The sequence below is a fragment of the Zootoca vivipara genome, chromosome 11 (genome assembly GCF_963506605.1).
Source record: "Zootoca vivipara chromosome 11, rZooViv1.1, whole genome shotgun sequence".
Taxonomy (NCBI): domain Eukaryota; kingdom Metazoa; phylum Chordata; class Lepidosauria; order Squamata; family Lacertidae; genus Zootoca; species Zootoca vivipara.
This window is the reverse complement of record NC_083286.1, coordinates 35,162,914-35,183,240: the sequence shown is the minus strand read 5'-3', so window position 1 is coordinate 35,183,240 and position 20,327 is coordinate 35,162,914. Positions and strand designations below refer to the sequence as shown.

Genomic DNA, 20,327 nt, shown 5'->3' with positions numbered 1-20,327 from the left:
AAGACAGAACAGATTAGTAAAATGGAATAAAACATTCTTCTGTTGTGAAAAAATCTTAATGTTGTTTTACATCCACCAGTAACAAACCTTGTTCTTAGCTTTTTGATCAGCGCCTGCTTTAATCAACATCAGCATTATGTCCAGATTTCCAGACCACGCAGCAAGATGAATTGCAGTAAGTCCATGCTCCAAGTTTTAAAAAAGAACAATTAAAATGCAGTTAAGTCACAATGCAATTCCAAACTGCTCTTTTCAATTTATACTTTGCAGCATTATATAGTTAACGAACATAATAAATGGGGATTAGCTCATAAATTCTATGGAATTCAGACAAAGCCACTTAAACCTGTGAGGCTGGGAGCAATGTGTGGGTTCTTTTGACAGAGTGTACGTAGCTCTTTTTAAGAATTTCATAATCATTTTAACAAAGTTGTACAGTAGGTCAGCATTGTTTGGCATAGGAAGCTGAGGCTGAGAGATGGAGGCCTCTCCATGTAGGGAGTTCATGTGTGAGGTGACATTTGAATCAAATACAGTACTTAACAATTTTTATTGCACAAACCATTTTTTAGTTCATATATTATTTGTAGAGTTACCCTTAAAAAGCACTCACTGATCCCAACAGTAGTCTGCTTACTTAATTCAACCACAGACAAGTATCAAATAGCAATGATGTAGCAATGAGTGCATTTTTTTCCTAACTCTCCCGATCCTATTATTAAAAAATAGCTATTTCTGAAGACATTATAGGTTAAAAGGTAAGAGAAGCAATTGTCTCAAATCCATCTTGTTCTCTCTCTCAAAAATCTTAGTGTACATAGACCTAACTCCCATGTTAATTGACATCATTTGCAAAGCAACTTTCAAAATGTGTAAATGTAAGTGGGACAATTTTTTTAAAAAAACTAGTACAGTAATTTCACTGCACATCTAGGTTTTCCATTTAAAACTGAGACAGCTCTTGATTTTGCCTGATATAAAGCAAACTTTGACATTTTGTGCTTTTTTTCTTGCTTGAGTATGTTTAAACTAGCCAATATATGCAGAACACCTGAAACAAAAAAGTTAAATAATTATTTTTATTCCTAATTTGTAAGGAAGATGTTTCGGAGGGAGATATTAACATTTCAATATGTTTTAATTTTAAAAAATTACTCTTTCCCCCTTCAAATACTGTGTGCAAAAAAGGACGACCCAGCAATGCCAGTGTTCCTACAAAATATTCCTATTTGTCTGTGTCAACAATAAAAAAGAACTTCTTCCTTTTTTTGCATACCTTATCTGCTACATCAACTCTGGCTTTGTGATGGAGGAGAAAGTCTACTGCAGATACATGATTTCCTGCAACAGCAAAATGGAGTGCTGTGCGCTTCAGCTAAAATAAGAAAATAAAAGTGACAGAATAACACTGAAGAGCTTTCAATCTTCTGATCAGTAATAAAAGCAAAATGTTCAGCATCTAGACAATCCCAAATTTCAATTCCTTTTCCTTTAGTACCGGTCAACAACAATTTGATTTGGATTTTCATTAGAAAATTATTTCCCCACAACTATATGTGAATGACGATACCTTTAAATATAAAGAGTAGGTACAATAAACTCAATGGGCTCTGCCAAGCAGGTTAATATTTGTAGATAACAGTCTGTGGAAATGTGAAATATTTGTTCACAAGGACACTAATTAATATATGCAAATAACATTGTTTTCACAGGCTCCACTGCCAGATGCCCAGATAAGAATAGAGGTACCAGCAAACTGTTCTTAAGTACTGTGCTACCATTTCCGTATAAGTGTTGACATTGCATTGTGTGTTTAGGACATTGCTCTTAGCCCAAGGAGCTCTTAACCCAACACCTTTAATAGTAGTATGGAAGAAGAGGGAATTTCATCTGGTGCAACTTGGACAACAAACTCCCCCGCCTCCTCCTCCTCTCTTTCTTTTCAATATTTTTATTCCCCTGTATCATAAAACAGTATCACAGCAGTTTACAACAATATATATATATATATATATATATATATATATATATATATATATACACACAAATCCAAACAATAAAATCAGAAGAAGTTAAAAACAAGTTAAAAGCAAAAAGGAATTAGAAACAAATAGCAATAGACAGTTGTGGATGATGCTCAAATTCCATGTTGTACATGAGTATTAAAGGTGCTGGTGTCCTATCCATAGCTGCCAAGTTCTCCCTTTTTTAAAGGGAAATTCCATTATGCTGAATAGGCTTCCTCGCGAGAAAAGGGAAAACTTGGCAGCTATGGTCCTATCCTGTTTTTTTACCTCTCTACTCTAGTTAATTTATGATCGCGCCCCTAGGGGGTTCCCCTCGAGACTAAGGATACTCAAGATCACAAAGATTAACCCCCACTTTAGAATGTCACTCTGCAGAAAAGATTAGGGATTCTGCTGGTTTACCATCTGCCTCACTGCTCAGAGGTTTCCCTGCCTGAGTTGACAGAGCTGGTCTCAGATGTGGTGCTGAGGACTCCCAGACTGCTGGGTCTGGAGGACTTCAACATCCATGCATGGGCATAGCCAGGATTTTTGTTAGAGGGAGAAGGACTTTGTTGGGGGGGGGGCGCAGAACTTTTGTTGGGGTGGCAGAACCGACGTGATTGGTCAGTTAGTTAAGTGCTTCTATTGTTTAACTTGATGGGGGCAGCTGCCCGCCCCTTGGCTACGCTCATCCTGAGGTGGCTCAGGACTTCATGATTGCCATGGTGCATAATCAGAGTCTAAATTAGTCTATCTAGATGTCAGAAATCCAATAAGCCCTCATGTGAATTGGACAAGAATAAAACTTAATGTCTCATTTAAATTTAGGAATACCCAAGTGGCATATACTGGACAGGATCACTTTTATAGAGTAAGCAGAATGTTTTGATCAATGAGCGAGGCCCATAGAATTTGACATGAATTTGAGCACGGCCTGAATTCTTAGTAGTCAACATGGCAATACACATTTTGCAGTCTCTTGAAATAAAAGTTGTTTAAGGAAATAAGAATATCCTTACTGGATCAAAGCAAAAGCCGATCTAGTCCAACTTTCTGTTTTCACAGTGTCCAACCAGACAATAGCACTCTCCTGCTTGTGATCCCCAAAACACATATTTGAAACATTCCCTTTAAGAGCAGTGTGTTGCAGTTAGGTAATTTTAGGCTTTGGACATGATGGTGTTGTGGAGGTTCCCTGTTCAGATGGTAATGTGTATTATACTTACACTATTTACAGCATTAATATTAATTCTTTTCTTAAACAGCCTTTCCATTGTGTCCAGATTATTAGTTTTAGCAGCATGCTGAAATTCCTCTTCGTCTGGTAGCACTGCAAAACAAAAGGCACGGGACTTTTGAAATATTAAAAGAAATGATCACAAAGTTAAATTTATGTGCTATGTTTTTATCCCACCTTTCCACAGAGTGGTGGACAGTGGTCCTTCTTCCCCTCTTCCCATTTTATAATGGGAAGGGCCATAGCTCAGTGGAAAAATATTTGGTTTGAACACAAAAGTTCCTGGGTTCAATCTGCATCTCTTCCAGGGGCAGCATTGAGAAACCCCTGCCTGAAACCTTGGGCTGCTGCCAATCAGTGTTGGCAATACCACGCTAGATGGACTGATGGTCTCACTTGGTATAAGACAGCGTATTATGATCATCATAAATCTGTGAGGCAAGTAAGAATGACTGATGCCAAGGATATCTAGTGAGCATAATGGTGGAGTGATGATTTGAACTCAGGTCTCCCTGATCCTAACCCAGTGATGGCGAACCTATGACACGTGTGTCAGCACTGACACGCATAGCCATTTTCAGTGACACGCGTCTGCATGCCGAGACCTCACTTCCGGCCGGCGGCAGAATGCCACAGGCGACGTATCTCTGGGGGCCTTGTGGACTTCCGGCGAGGCAAGATGGCGGTTGGCACAGAGCTGTGGAGCTCCTGAAAGTGACCAGCGGTGCAGAAGCTGCTGGACGGGCTCCTGAGCCACCAAAACCGCCACCACCCAGACACTGGGGGCCACCAGTGCAGCAGCCAGGGAGCTGCCGGACCCCACCCCCACCCCACGAACCTGACGGACAGCCTCGAGGCACTCCGGAGGCCGGAGGAGGGAAAAGGAAGCCCCGGCACAGGCCTGAGCCCAGATGCCCACTGGGAAAGACCTCTCGGTTTTGCTTTATTTTTTTCCCTTAAAAAAATTTACATAATGTTTCCCTCCCCCTTTTCCTTTTTTTAAAGGGGAAACGATTATACATTTTTGTTATTTAAACTATAAATACCGCAAAATTATGGTTTTTTTCTCGAAGTGACACACCACCCGAGTTATGCTCGGTTTTTTGGCGAATTTTAACACACCAGGCTCAAAAGGTTGCTCATCACTGTCCTAACCCAACATGCTAGTGCTCATGCCACATACCACTGTTATATGCCTATATTTCATGCAGTGATAATTAAAGATATAACAATTATTTAGTATATAATAAATAGTCTATAATAAATAAGTGAAAATGAGATTCAAACGAAAAGAGGTTTTAAAAGCCAGATATTTGAGTGGACCTGTTAAGTCTGACCACAGTACAGAAAACAAAATAGCACATACACTTTTATTTTATTTTTTTAAAAATGCTCCTAGAAGAGCAATAACAGGACAGAGTTAAAGCTCGACTGCAATCACAGAGGTGGATTCTCCTAGCACAGCAGTGCTTCTGTTACTAGCCTGTAAAAACATTCATTTCCACCCTCACTAACAGCAACCAGAATCAAATTGTTAAGAAAACAGTGGTTGTGACTTTACAAGGACCCCAGTTTAATGCTCTGCTTTATCACATTTATTTGATGTGCTTCATTCATGCAGAGAGTGCAAGAGATCACTTCATATTCTATTGACATTGCACACATGAAAGGAAAGAAAAAGGGGTGTTTGCTTGATTCTGGTCAAGGAGGGGAAAGGCAAATAGACCAGACAGACTGGTCCTTCAGCATTCTCCCTTTCATGATGAATTTGATAGTGCACTTTGGCCCACATTCCCTGCTTTCAGCCTGGGCTCCTATTCGCAAAAGTAAGCCAGAGGAAAGAATAGGCAGGCACAGGTAATTTAAAAACTTCTATGGGAAGTGTTTATATTTGAGGTTTAATTACTGCAGAGGCAGGTGAATATTAAGTACTCTGGGCTTGGACAGAAAAAGTGCTCCTAAGAAGCAATATTCCAAAAGCCATGAATTTAAAGTGTATAATTTGCTTACTACTATGAAGATGTATTTGTTTTGGAGGAATGGCTGAATTCCACACCAGCGTTTCCTGCATCAAGCAGAATGTAGGACTAATGGTCCTAATAAGGTCTCCACCCAGCTCTATGATATGAATGAATACAGCCCTAAAGGAGCCTTGGAAGAAAAAAATATATGCATTGCTCTGAATCAGGGTAGGCAACCTAAGGTCCGTGGGCCGGATGCGGCCCAATTGCCTTCTCAATCCAGCCCATGGACGGTCCAGGAATCAGCATGTTTTTACATGAGTAGAATGTGTGCTTTTATTTAAAATGCATCTCTGGGTTATTTGTGGGGTACAGGAATTTGTTCATTTTCCCGCCCAAAATATAGTCCGGCCCACACATGGTCTGATGGCTTAAAAAGGTTGCTGACCCCTGCTCTGAATTGTTTAAATTATTTGATTGAGGTATATGGTTTTCCCAGTAGTGATATATGGAAGTGAGAGCTGAGCCATAAAGAAGGCTGATCGCCAAAGAATTGATGCTTTTGAATTATGGTGCTGGAGGAGACTCTTGAGAGTCCCATGGACTGCAAGAAGATCAAACCTATCCATTCTGAAGGAAATCAGCCCTGAGTGCTCACTGGAAGGGCAGATCATGAAGCTGAGGCTCCAATACTTTGGCCACCTCATGAGAAGAGAAGACTCCCTGGAAAAGACCCTGATGTTGGGAAAGATTGAGGGCACTAGGAGAAGGGGACGACAGAGGACGAGATGGTTGGACAGTGTTCTCGAAGCTACGAACATGAGTTTGACCAATCTGCGGGAGGCAGTGCAAGACAGGAGTGCCTGGCGTGCTCTGGTCCATGGGGTCACGAAGAGTCGGACACGACTAAACGACTAAACAACAACAACAACATAGGAAATACCAGGGAGGACTGGAGTTGATTAAGAGGGAGTCAAAGCAGTTTGAAGGAAAGTGTTCTGGCTGGAAACTTTTTTTTGGACCAATTCGATCAGATACTCCCTGCCGATGTAGACAGATTCCTCCGAGCTGGAAGGCCCACCACTTGCTCCCTGGACCCGTGCCCGTCTTGGCTGATTAGAGCGTGTCCAGATGAGGTACGGGCCCCCCTGGGTGAGATCATCAACTTGTCCCTGGGCACAGGGACTTTCCCAGAGGAGTTGAAGGAGGCAGTGGTGCGTCCACTCTTAAAGAAAACATCTCTAGATCCTTTAGATCTATCCAATTATCGCCCGGTTTCGAATCTTCCGTACCTGGGTAAGATAATTGAGAGAGTGGTTGCCGAACAGCTTGGTAGGTTTCTGGATGAAACATCGGCTCTACCGGTAGATCCATTTCAGTCTGGCTTTCGCCCTGGTCATGGGACCGAGACAGCTCTGGTCGCCTTAACAGATGATCTCCGTAGACAGCTGGATCGAGGTGGGTCGGGACTGCTGATTCTTTTAGATCTGTCAGCAGCCTTCGATATGGTCGATCATGAACTTTTAGACCACCGCCTTGCCGACGTGGGGATTCAGGGCACAGTCCAACAATGGCTGCGTTCCTTCATCTCAGGTCGGGGACAGAGGGTGGTGCTAGGGAGGGAGTTGTCGCCGCGGCACCCCTTGGTGTGTGGAGTCCCGCGAGGCGCAATCCTTTCCCCAATGCTTTTTAATATCTTTATGCACCCCCTTGCCCAGATTGTCCGGAGTTTTGGGCTGGGTTGTCATCAATATGCTGATGACACCCAGATCTATCTGTTGATGGACGGCTGCCCTGCCTCGGCCCCGGACACACTCACCAGGTGCTTGGAAGCTGTGGCTGGATGGCTACGTGGGAGCCGACTGAAGCTAAATCCTTCGAAGACAGAGGTCCTCTGGCTAGGTCGGGGCGACATGGGGTTGGGGGGCCAACTCCCATCTTTTGCAGGGGCTCAATTGGTACCAGCGCCTTCTGTCAAGAGTTTGGGTGTAACCTTTGACGCCTCCCTTTTCAAGGAGGCGCAGGTTGCATCCACAGCAAAGGTGGCATTTTTCCATCTCTGCCGCATCAAGCAGTTGGTCCCTTACCTCTCTCGCCCCGATCTGGCCACAGTGATCCATGCGACGATCACCTCCAGGCTTGACTATTGTAACTCGCTCTACGCAGGGTTGCCCTTAAAGCTGACCCAGAAACTCCAGCGGGTGCAGAATGCCGCGGCGAGGCTCCTTACAGGGTCCCGGCCGCGGGATCACATTCATCCAGTGCTTTACCAGCTGCACTGGCTCCCGGTGGAGTACAGGATCAGGTTTAAGGTGCTGGTTTTGACCTTTAAAGCCCTATGCGACTTGGGACCCTCGTACCTACGGGACCGCCTCTCCTGGTATGCCCCGCGGAGGACCTTAAGGTCCACAAATAATAATATTCTGGAGATCCCGAGTCATAAGATGGCTAGATTGGCCTCTACTAGAGCCAGGGCCTTTTCAGTACTGGCCCCAACCTGGTGGAACACTCTTTCCCAGAAGACCAGGGCCCTGCGGGATTTGTCATCTTTCCGCAGGGCCTGCAAGACAGAGCTGTTCCGCCTGGCCTTTGGGTTAGACTCAGCCTGACCCCCGTGTTTTCCTCCCTCATGGCTTGGATTTATGGCCTACTTGAAATGAGGCTGCACTTTAAATTTTAATACTGTATTTTAATCTGTATTTTAATTAATTGTTTTTATGTTTTATTGTAATTCTGTTGGTGTCAGCCGCCCTGAGCCCGGCTTTTGACTGGGGAGGGCGGGGTATAAATAAAAATTTATTATTATTATTATTATTATTATTATTATTATTATTATTATTATTAAAGCCTTCCAGGACAATAATATAGAATAAGCCCCACAGGGCACTGACTTCAGAGGGTACATTCAGAACCCCATCTTAATACAGTGGAACCTCGGTTTATGAACACCTCGGTTTATGAATTTTCGGTTTATGAACGCCGCAGACCCATCTGGAACGGATTAATTCATTTTCCATTACTTTCAATGGGAAAGTTCGTTTCAGTTTATGAACAGACTTCCGGAACCAATTACACCCATGCTTCGGGTTAAGTACGCTTCAGGTTGCGTACTCTGCGGACCCGTCTGGAACGGATTAATCCACTTTCCATTACTTTCAATGGAAAAGTTCGCTTCAGTTTATGAACGCTTCAGTTTATGAACAGACTTCCAGAACCAATTGTGTTCATAAACTGAGGTACCACTGTACTGCAAATGGGCCATTCAGATAACACAAATAGGCAACAGGTTGGCAACTTAATAAAAAAAAACTTATCAGATTTTCCATGTTAAAAAGGAAATCTGGATTAAATGGGAAATGTTTTTATGTCTACAATGCCATGTGGGATGCTGGAAAAAAAATGCATACATGATGAGCACCCATCCCATAATAAACACCAGCATGGAAGTACCCCTAGTAAACATGCACATTTGTAAAACATTGGTCTGTTTTGATTTTAGAAAATCCATTTCGTGTTCCTCTTGCTGAGATAATATGTGCACTGTTTCCATTTTCACTTTTTATGAAAAATGATAAACCCTAGCTCAGTGTTTTTCAAACAGCTGGCTCAGACCCCTTTCATGTGGGCCTCAGTGCCATAGTCTGCCCAGTGCCTCCTCAGTTGCCTACCCTGCTCCTTAGCTATGCCATAGCGCCTTTTGGTTGGACTTAATGTGTGCCAACGCTAGCAACTCTTTGTGTGCCGAGTACAGATGGCTGAGGAATTGAGTTTGGGAAAGGAGACCAAAGTCTTCCTCCTCAGAGGGGAAAGGGCCAGAGTAGGTGTTGAAAGGGCGAAATATACAACCAAATAACCAATCTCCGCCTGTCTTTGGCTTGAGGAAAAGTGAGCTATGGAACTCCCTGCCACAAGGGAAACATTGCAGGAAATAATTTAGCAATTTCCAAAGATGAATTAGGTTATCAGTAGAAAATGATGTAACGGGCTGCTTGATTGTGCCAAACTGCCTCCATCTGGTGAAAGCTCTCTTCCTGCGTAACGGGTGGGCATCAGAAATGGCCAGCCACTTTTTGGCTGCTTGCAATATCTATTTATCTGCCTTATAGGATTATTATAAATATTACTGAAATAATGTCAGTGGAGCACTTTGAACTATATGAAAGAGGAATTATTACCAATTTTCAGCCGGAAAGTGGTGGAGGGAACGCACCCCAGAATCTGCTGACCTTTCCTCTGCTCTTCCGGTGTTCCAGGGCTGTTCCCTGTTACTGAAAAACTTTTCAGGATTCGACTCCTGTTTTTTATACCCTACAGAAGGGAATTTCTGAAATGGGAAGGAGGGAGGAGCTTCCATTCCTTCCCGCTCCAGCTGGAATTGATTTATGTCGTTCAACCACGTAGATGCGTAAAAGCGCACAATGCAATCGGGGAAGGAATTGCTGCTGCCTGTTGTAAGTTGTTTAGAGACACACGGGCCCCCGAGAGAGAATTTACCAACATAAAACTAATCCTCTCCTGGCGCTTAGTAGAAATTACGGTTTTTGTCTGTCTAAAAACAAACCCTCTTATAGTCTCGCGAGCTGCTGCTGACAAAAAGAAGCGCGCTTTCTCAGCCAAGGACGCCTCGACGCGCGTGAAAAGCGCAAGGAACCAAAGGCCCATTTGCGCCTCTGGTCTGCCTTTTCCCGCCTTCCGCGGGGTGGGAAGGACCGCCATCTTCGCGGGGCCGGCTGCTGGGCTGCCAGTCATAATAATAACGCCAGGGGCTTGTCGGCGTGGTGCCGAGCAGCGCCCTCTCCCTTCCCCAGCGGGGCACCTCCTGAGCCACGGAACAACAGCACTCACAAGTCCCCGCGTTCGCCGCCTCTGCTGCCGCCGTCGCCTTCGGGCTGCTGCTTTCTTCTTTGGGACTCCGATTCAGAAAGCCCATAAAATCAGTCAGGCCTTTCACTGCGCGGCTCCAGGTTTCCTCCATGGCGCTGCTGAGAGAAGCAGCAGGTGCTGGGCGAGTGTGTGTCGCTTTCGAGGGGCAACTCCCTGTCCACAAGCATCAGCTGTGTGTGCGTTTCTCCGTCAACTAGATAAGAAATATGGGCTACCGTCAGTCTAGGAGCTGGCAAACAAAGGAGGACCTGAGAAGTAGGTGACGAGGGTGACTAAGACCTGGTCGGATTCGTAGGAAGTTTGTTCCTGCCCTATATTGCCTATTTTTACACCCCGATGCTGATGAAAGGTAGGCGCGTCCACTGAAATCCAAAGGCAGGAGGAATCAGTTCTGGTCGAATAAAGAGTCCTGAGAGATGTAATTAAAAACATTTATTTTTTGATCAGGACCACCAAAGGCGCGCTGCCTGTTTTGCAATGGGAAATGTAGCATAGGTATATAATATTGTTAGGAATTTGGGGCGGGGCACAGACTCCACATTCTAAGTTTAGTAAAAGGTAGAATTTAGCTAGTATTTGCCAGGGCAGTGAAAAATACAGGCTGGACCAGTTCTTCTGTTCAGGAGATCACTGATAGTGATGGCATTAAAAACACAAAGAGAGCCAAATAAGAATAGGCCACGGAGGTGCTCACTTCTCTGCCCACAAGAAGTGGACAAAAACAAAAGAAGTGGGGAGGTTGCTAGGGTTAATGGGGTGTGATGTCAACAAAGAAAAAAAGGTGTCCTTTTAAAACAGGTTTTGAAGCAGGGTTTTGGGGGAAGGAGGGAGGGGCCAGAACTCCACTGGAGGAGACTGCATGCAGAGACTTGGGAAGCTGGCTGACTGCTGCTTTGGAGCCAAGCTTGCTGAAGGAATGAGAGAAGTAATCAGACCCGCTGGTAGGGTGTAATGTTCTGCACTCCTTCCATCAGAACTCAGGTTGTAAACATGTGTAAACTAAACTTCTATTATGAAAGGATGTCATATGGAGGAGGGAGAAATATTGTTTTCTGCTGCTCCAGAGAAGCGGACACGGAGCAATGGATTCAAACTTCAAGAAAGAAGATTCCACCTAAACATTAGGAAGAACTTTCCTGACAGTAAGAGCTGTTCGGCAGTGGAATTTGCTGCCAAGGAGTGTGGTGGAGTCTCCTTCTTTGGAGGTCTTTAAGCAGAGGCTTGACAGGCATATGTCAAGAATGCTTTGATGGTGTTTTCTGCTTGGCAGGGGGTTGGACTGGATGGCCCTTGTGGTCTCTTCCAACTCTATGATTCTAAACTGTACTTCATAAAGACACGACGGTCTCCACCCTGTCTCATTCCCAGGGAACACAAACCCTGCTTAAGTGCCAAAACCCCTGCAATCTCACTACTGCTCAGCAGAGATCAGGGTGGCCTGTTTACTGAGCTAGATCCGCAGAAAAAGTTCAATGTAGTTCCTGAAAGTACATTGCTAAAAAGTGGGTCACATGTTGGACTTAAACATTCCAGTAATACAGCAAGGTGTTTTGTAACTGTGTTCTTGAGTATATACCGTATTTTTCACAAGGAGACAAGAGTCCTAAACACACTTCCTAGGAAATATACGGGGTTGGACACAGTGAAATTTACTTCTGTTCTAAGTAAAAAAAAAAGCATCGGATTACACTGCAAGTGATGAAGAGCAATTTTCTATTTTACTCAGTGTTGTGTTTTTTATGAGCCACTGTGGTTGGAGTGTTGGAGTAGGCCCTGGGAGACCAGGGTTCGAATCCCCACTCCACCATGAAACTCACTGGGTGACCTTGGGCCAGTCACTGCCTCTCAGCCTGACCTACCCCAAAGGGTTGTTGTGAGGATACATTGGGGAACTGAAGAACCATGCGCACCACTGTGAACCCCCTGTCATCTGGGAGATAATAGAGCTTGGATTAAAACTTTGTTCATTCATTTATCTTCTGTGGAGTCATGTGTTTCAAATGATCAGGCCTATGTACTCCAAGCCAGTGCAATAGTAAAAAAGTGATCCTAGCACTGGCCTGAGACTGAGTTGTCAAGCCAGGCACAGGGTTGGGGTGAGGAACCCTAGGCCTGAGGGTCAAATGTGGCCTTCCAGACCTCTCTATCTACTCCTTGAGGTCATCCCCAGGTCACAACACCTCCACAGCCACATCTATCACTGGCTTTACTTCACACCCTCCTAGTGTTTTTCCTGGCTGGAACTGTATCCTTGAACTCCTTGTAACATGTCGTTGAAGCTCAGAGCATGGTGAGGACGCCAACATTGCAGATTCAATCCCCATATGGGACTGCTGCACATTCCTGCATTGCAGGGGGTTGGACTAGATCAGGCATAGGGAACCTTGGCTCTCCAGATGTTTTGAAACTACAACTCCCATGATCCCTGACCACTGGCCCTGTTAGCTAGGGATCATGGGAGTTGTAGTTCCAAAACAGCTGGCGAGCCAAGGTTGCCTATGCCTGGACTAGATGATCCTCAGAGTCCCTTCCAGCTCTACAATTATATGATTCTATGATTATTCTTGTTTGCCTGGATGGAGAATAGAGGTGCATGTGTATAAACAAGCCTACTGTACCAAGGTAAAATTTACATTTATTGCCCCACCCATCTTTGCCTTTGGCCCCACCTGCCACTATCATGTGTGCTTGCCTTGAAGAGAATGTCACTCTCGAGATAAAAAGGTCTTGCACTAACTTGTGTTGATCCCGACTCTGAAATTAAGCAATTGAATGCCATTTTCCCACCATTTTCTATGGTGGGACAGTAAACTATATCCCCAGATTGTTTGGAAGGGGGAGGCAGAGCTTTTTCCAACTATCAAATAATGGATGGCAATTTCACAGCAGTTTGCATCAAAATGACCAAATCTATTCCACAGGACTGAGCTATTAAGGCACAGGTTGGATATGTAGAACTGAAGAAGCTGAGACCAGTCTTTTTACTGCTAAAGCAGAGAAGTTAAAAGTATGGTTCTAATAATGAACATACATTTTACAAAGCCACTTTATTTTGCATTACAGTGAGAGTAGCAACTTTATGATAAACTTGATAGAAGTCTGACCAAATTGTTTTGGAAAATATATTCTATATTAGATTTATTTTGGAAGATATATTACATTGTGAATGTACTATGTATAAAATTATTTTAAAACATTTGATAATTTATATAAACACAAATATATATACCATTTATAATGTTTGGAAAATGTAAACAAGAAATTAACATTACTCTTCATAATCTTTAATATTTGATTGGTAAAATTCCTTCACTTAAGAGCTAAATATCATTTTTCCTATCTTTATGAGATCAATTATTGGAGAATTAGACACACAGGCTGGATTTATTTGATTATACAACTTCCTACCCTGTTTTTATTACATTGAATCTGTTACACTTCTCTAGTCTTACTGAATTAGTCTAGTTGACTTCACTAAGTGCATTGCCTCCTTAATCATTAATTCGGGAAGTCAGAGCCTTTTGGACTATTGCGCTGAAAACAGTTTCTACAAAGCCACAGAACAGAAAATGTTCCAACAGTACAATTTATGTCTCTCCAAGGGCTCTTGGATATTGATAACCATAAACAAGTTTTAAAAAATCTTTTTCTTCTTATTCAAATGAGGCATAGTAGCTCCCCCATATCCAAGGTAAAGATTTAGTATTAAGATAATTTAGTCTAGTCTAGATGGTACATGAAGTTCTGACTGCCTATGGAGAGAGAGCAGATCTCCTGTTTAAATTAACTGGAGTTAGAATTTTCGTGTGCGTAGTTTGGTGTGTAGATACTTCAAGTGCTTGAAATGCAGGGTGCTAAATATACTACGACTTCATCACTGCCTGCAATAAGCTTTTTGTATAGCACAACAGAAGGTGAACCAAATCTTAAATCTTGGCATTACTGCTCCAATCACCATCAGCCCAAATTTAACAAGGTTTCATTTATGAAGCATATCTGTTCATTACCAACTGAAAGCTCAATCCTTCATTTTTTCTTTTCTATCAAAGAGCTATTAAAATGACTTTTAAAGAAGTCAAAATATGAAGTAAAAATAAATAAAATAGAAAAATTCCTTCCAGTAGCACCTTAGAGACCAACTAAGTTTGTCATTGGTATGAGCTTTCGTGTGCATGCACACTTCTTCAGATACCAATCGTGTGCATGCACACGAAAGCTCATACCAATGACAAACTTAGTTGGTCTCTAAGGTGCTACTGGAAGGAATTTTTCTATTTTATTTTTATTTTGTTTCGACGGCAGACCAACACGGCTACCTACCTGTAACTAAAATATGAAGTGTTATTGTAAGGCAAATAGCTGATAATAAAATGGTGATCTGAATAGTGTAAAAGTGTCTATAAAATTTTTACACAAATGTAAAGCCTGCATAATCCTGAGCAATGTACTTTATATCTAAAGTATTGTACTTTAACAGTGATGAAAATGTCCTTAAAATAAATAGTATTCATTTGAAAAAACTTTCTATAGTATACTTAGAATTATTTGACTTGGCTTTTTTAGATGACGACTGGGGAACCACTGTTCCAGACCTGAAATGAAAGAAAAACACATACCATTAAATACATACCATTAAATTAATTAAACAACTGTGGTTGATAATGATGTGCTTTAAACCACACTGACCTGTCCATCAGCTGACATCACTAGTGACAGGGCTTTACCCTGCAATAGTTCAAGCAACCCAGCATTCCTGTTTAACATTCTGAAAACTGGAGCTTCAAACAGGAGTGGGGCTATTTGTCCTGCCTCCGACCACCAGTTGGAGCCAATACCCAACCCAACCCAATGACTGAATCCAATGACCTTGCTCTGAGAATGGGAAAGAGAAGCCTGTATTATTCAGTCTCCTTTCTCCTCTGCCCCATCCCCTGCTGTCACTGCCTTTTCAAACATTTAAAGGTTTTTTTTTCCTCTCTCCCACTGCCACTTTAAATATTCAAGCAGGTGATGCCAGTTGGCTGTGAGGAGAAAGGAGACTACACAATACAGGTTTCTTTCTCCTTCCTTCCCTCACTGCTGCTGGCTTTCTCAGATTTTTAATAGTGCTTTGGAAGTCTCACCATGCTTCCCATTTAAACCTCTGAGTTCAGGAGTTTAAAGGGAGAGTGTGGGGAGGCTTGCAAAGTCGTGCAAGATTTTTTGACAACCCACCAGTCAAGCATGTGACACCATAGAGGTGTAATGCAATTGGCAGGTGAACATCTCAGCTCACCTGTCAAATTTGATCTGTGAAGCCAAACCTGATAAGGATTTGGTCTGTGGCGTCAAAAAGGGTCCCCACCCCTGTTCTAAATACTCAAATGTTTACTTGGCACACCCAGAGCTTACCGTTTGGTTCCTACTGTGAAATTTGTACTATTCTGTCCTCTGTCCAAGATTCCTGAAGAAAAATGAGGAATATTCACAATGTTTTAATTGAAAATAATAATAGATTCTGCAGGAGGTTTATATGGTAAGTGGGAACCCAGGGTTTGGGGAGTGGAACTACCATACTAGGTAGAGTCTTAAGGGTTATTCATAATGAATGGGAAGCAAACTTCCCATTCTAGGTGGTCCTCACCCAAAGTAGGGTTGATGTAACCTCCAGATTGATGTAACTTCTAGAGAACATGGGCAAATCAATAACCTGGCATAATTTATTTTATATCTTTATATATCCTAAGTTCATCAGAGTTCATGAAGCAGCTTTAAATAAGCCTATTTCTTCATAAAAACAGGACATGGCCAACTCCTTTGCAATGTGAATTAGTTTGCTGTACCATATTTGTGGTACTAATGTGTTCAAAATATATTTTGCATTTTTTTAAAATGAGTGATAAACAGAATACTCACCAAGGCTTTTTGACTCTTCTGTCAACTGCTTTATAATTCCTTTGTTCAAACAAACATCCACATGCCTGTTAAACAGAGCAAGGTCCGTTGTTTTTTGTTCTAAATTGCAGACTGGGCAAACTAAAACCTTGTTTTCAGTAGCATCAGGAAAACATGGCAACTTAATTTCCGAAGAACTGGGCTCTTCAAAATATTCTTCTTTTTCCACAGATAAGACATTAGAGGAAAAATCCTGTTTTGCACATGTATCAAATCCAAAGTTACTAGAAAGGCTACACTCACTCTCCCTACTGTGTTCATCATCTTGCAGCTTAGGGAAAATGTCTGTGCTTCTGTTTGTAGCATTATCAACTATATCTGCTGACTGTACTTCAATCTGTGGCTTACTTGTTTTATCTTTCTGACATTCTTTCTTTTCCATGTCTACAGACAACTCAGTTGTATTCTGCCATGATTTGCTGTTATCTACAATATCTTCTTCCAACGTTCCACTAAGGCACCTGTCAATATGCCTGTTAAATGCCTCTAACGTGCTATCTTGATGTTCTTCAAAGCAAACAGGACAAATGAAGATCTGATGTTCACCATTATTCTCTGCTGGTTCAACTGACATCACCGATGACTTCATATCTTGTAGATTCTGCTTGTTTGGAGACATATTTAAAGAAGCTGCTTGATTAGTTTGCTGTCTTGTAGCTCGCTTTTTATTGAAAAAACTCTCCTTCTCAGAAGCATTTGGAAAAAATTCCTCTTCCGATTTCCTAGGAAAGAGCCCGGTGGTACTGATATGTTTTCCAGGCTCTAGGAAATTAACAATGCTTTTTTGCTGATATTTCTTTTCTTCTTCATTTAGAAAACCTGATACCCGTATACCTGAATATGGTAAATAAGCAGCATATAGTTGAATGGCAACAGAGTTTAAAAGTCTCATCAAAATGAATAGAACTTAAGTACAGTGGTATCTTGGTTTACGAACTTAATCCGTTCTGGAAGTTTGTTCTTAAACCAAAGCGTTCTTAAACCAAGGCATGCTTTCCCATAGCAGTGGGGGACTCAATTTACAAATGGAACACACTCAACAGGAAGTGGAACATGTTCTGCTTCCAAGGCAAAGTTAACAAAGCAAAATACCTACTTCTGGGTTTGTAGTGTTCTTAATCCAAGTTGTTCATAAACTAAGCTGTTCTTAAACCAAGGTACCACTGTACTGTATATGCAATTTGGACCAGAATTACAGTCTTGATACACTATATAAATTGAAAATGAAACTCTTGCAAATAGATCATTTTACTAACCCTCGCCATGAAAGCCTAAAATCTACATGCTATCCAAAATAATGGATTTTAGAGTTTTTAAAACATTTCTGCACTTCAACATATATGCTGCCAAAGGAACGTTTCTTATAAAGTAAGAAGGTTCTCTTGGGATCTTGATTAAATATTAATCAATATTTATGAAAGAAAGATTAAAACTCAAAATAAAGTGTTCCCAGTGCCCACAATTAGGAAAATCTTATGCAGCAAACATTAATAGGTTAGCATGCCTTATTTGGAAATCTAGTATGTGCATTTACTGTCTGTGTTACTGGGAAATTTTGGCAAGAAACAGCAGAACAAGTTACATGGTAAAAGGAAGAAGAAAAGTATTGTAACAAAGGCCATGAACAATAGACATGAACCTATAAAATTTCCTCATCTCTTGAATTCTGTAGCCTTTTGCTAACACTGCCTGAAGGTTTTCAGTGGCATCTCCTTAAACATGATGGTATACTTTCTATTCTTTTAAGTGAAAGCTGAGGTTCAGGGAAATCAAATTCTGCATAAAAATCCCCTTGCGTACATTGGTAGATTCAATTCATACCCATTGTAGCACCACACTTCTCCATTTTAGAAAACCAAGTAAACCTGTTGCCAATGTTGTTTGAAAGGAAGATGTTGCATTTTTCAAGAAAATATACAATGTTGTATATTTTAAGAAAACATTCTAACAATTCATTTTACTACAATATCGATACTTGATGTTTTACAACAACATTAAGAAGGGAGGTGCAACAAGCAGCACAGCCTTTTCCATCCAACACCTATGTTGCACATAGAATTCTAACCATCAGTAAAAAAAATTAAAGTGATACTTACCCATCAGTCGCAGACGTAAAGGTTGTGGGGCCACAGCCTCCGTTTCTGACCGAAGCAAGTCTTTAGCAACAGCAAATATTTCTTCTTCAGTAGAAACTGCAGACATTACTGTAGTAGCTCTTGTTTTTACTTCAAAGTTTACATTCTTCAACTTTAAAGTTACAGTTCTAGCCTATTAAAACCAACAGAATTTTAGGACTTTTTCTGAAATGGGCATACCCTGAGATGATAGATCTAGCTTAACAATAAGGCAATCAAAGCCGTAGCAGTGAACTTTTCACAATTATATATAATTAACTTTTCACAAGCATTTCGTGTTCTTTTTCATCTTATTTGGGGCTGCCAAGCAACTGATCATTCAACTGTCTTAATTTTGTTCAGTCATAGAATGAAAAAGAACTATCTGCATTCTTCTATTAGTCACATTCTAATATGACCAAGGAATAGAAGCTAGGGAAGGGCTGTACAAACAGGAGTAGGCTCAATTCCTAGTGGGCTCATGTAGGGTTTTAATTCCTATAAGCATTTAGTACCACTATGGCAATACACTTTTACTAGATGCCTCTGAATGTTTCTCCTTGTGGTGCCATAAATGTCAAGATTAGGCAGGGTAACTGAAGTTCATACAGTATACAAGTTTCTTTAATGACAATGTTTGCCTTGGGTGGCATCTATTATGAATTAGATGAGGAGGAATAATGGTATACCCTTCAAATGTTTGAACATTATATGCTTGGCCAGAGCAAAACCACAGGCAATCAATTACTGTTCCTTCTTCTGCTAATTAACAGCTTTTACTATAATATCTGTTCTATGCAAAATTACTTGGTGAATTGATTTTAAGAGACACAGATTACTTTAGGCTAAACAAATTCTTGCATAAATAATTCATATTACCAGAAAAGGCTAAAACAAAAATACCTCCCATGTAAATACTGTACTGTAACAAGGGATGCAGAAGATCTGAGTGCTGACATTTTATAGAAATTTACCCACTTTAAGTCCTTCCTTTTTCAAATCCTGAGCAAGGTCACTGCAGAGTTCTTGACACAAGCTGTATTGTTCTGCAGCACTTATTTCATTAAATGTCCTATGTGCCAAAAGAAAACCAATCACAATCATAGCAATGACTAGTAATAGTCCATCCTCAAATAGCATAGAGAAACTTGACCTTTTTTTACTGATCCATGTAATAAAAATATTAAGGTTTAAGCTAAGCTGAAGAAATTTGCAAAAACAAACAAACAAACAAACAAACAAACAAACACCTACTGAATAATAAAGGCTTAAGAACAAATGGAGTGTCAGAAATGATGTTGGGTTGGATCCGGGACTGCCATACTGCTCATGCAACAGACTTTGTTTTTTTGCAGTTAAACTTTCCCACTTTTTCTCCCCTGCACCCACAAAATCTGCTCCAAAGGGTTGGAGGACCCTCTGGAGCAGATGTTGGCACTGTGCACAGAAAGGAGAGGAAGGGGCATGCTGTTGTGTGAGCAGAACATTGCTTCTGCAGCACTGAACACAACCCTAGGTTGCTCTCATTCCCCTCTGAAATTAGTGGGAATCAAGTTAATAATGACTTAACAGTTTACAATGATTTCAATGGGACCCAAGTACAACTCCATTGGCCTAGATCCACCCCATTATGGTAATTTTCTCTTGATTTTTTTTTAATCTTAGAGATTTTGCACAATTATTCTCATAAGGCCTTATAAATCTTGTTTTATAAATGTTTGAACAGCTTAAGGAAAACTAAACTTCTGAGAGTTTATTATTATTGTTGTTGTTGTTATTATTATTATTATTAAAATGCAAATCTAACATAATTGAGCATTTATCTATTGGAGACCTAGGCATTCTTCTGGAAGACCATTCTTTGCACCAGATTAAAACTGCAAACAAAATACTCGTTACTGTTTCAATAAAATAGAGGGGAAACAGCTCAATAGGTTTATTTTGGAACAGTAATGAGCATTTTATGTCGCATTACTAATTTTCAAGAAAAGATGGCTTTCAGTACAGTTCTCAGATTCCCTAATTGCAAAAGACTTGTTTATGCTAGAATCACATTTTTATCGCCAAGAAACCAAAAATGATTTTTCCTTAAGCAGAAGAAGCTCCACATTTTGTGTGGTAAGCATGTTAGTTCTATATACCCTAGTGGGTTTTTAATCCTGCTCTTCCTCCCAAAAGGAGCTTGGCA

The 20,327-nt window shown here is 41.3% G+C and overlaps 2 protein-coding genes across 12 annotated transcripts in view; both read right to left on the bottom strand.

Moving 5' to 3' along the window:
• The window catches only part of ANKDD1B (ankyrin repeat and death domain containing 1B), a 44,148-nt gene extending 31,649 nt beyond the window's left edge, over positions 1 to 12,499 (bottom strand). For 2 of the 4 annotated variants that reach the window (XR_009558326.1, XR_009558327.1), the window contains exons 1-4: positions 10,053 to 12,499; positions 3,236 to 3,339; positions 1,277 to 1,375; positions 88 to 186 (exon numbers count right to left, since the gene is read on the bottom strand). Coding sequence is in view for 2 of the 4 variants with exons in the window: in XM_060280238.1 (XP_060136221.1) it covers positions 88 to 186; positions 1,277 to 1,375; positions 3,236 to 3,339; positions 10,053 to 10,182 (432 nt within the window). In the remaining 2 variants the exon portion in view is untranslated. The remainder of the gene's footprint in view (positions 1 to 87; positions 187 to 1,276; positions 1,376 to 3,235; positions 3,340 to 10,052) is intronic. The other 2 variants (XM_060280238.1, XM_035099920.2) reach the window with 2 other exon arrangements.
• A 52-nt stretch (positions 12,500 to 12,551) lies between these two features.
• POLK (DNA polymerase kappa) overlaps positions 12,552 to 20,327 on the bottom strand; it is a 35,940-nt gene continuing 28,164 nt past the window's right edge. For 5 of the 8 annotated variants that reach the window (XM_035099499.2, XM_035099497.2, XM_060280234.1 and 2 more), the window contains exons 11-15: positions 19,118 to 19,211; positions 18,122 to 18,293; positions 15,987 to 16,859; positions 15,483 to 15,534; positions 12,553 to 14,683 (exon numbers count right to left, since the gene is read on the bottom strand). In XM_035099499.2, coding sequence (XP_034955390.1) covers positions 14,599 to 14,683; positions 15,483 to 15,534; positions 15,987 to 16,859; positions 18,122 to 18,293; positions 19,118 to 19,211 — 1,276 coding nt within the window. In that variant the 3' untranslated portion in view covers positions 12,553 to 14,598. Of the gene's footprint in view, positions 14,684 to 15,482; positions 15,535 to 15,986; positions 16,860 to 18,121; positions 18,294 to 19,117; positions 19,212 to 20,327 lie in introns of all 8 variants that reach the window. The other 3 variants (XM_035099500.2, XM_035099503.2, XM_035099502.2) reach the window with 2 other exon arrangements.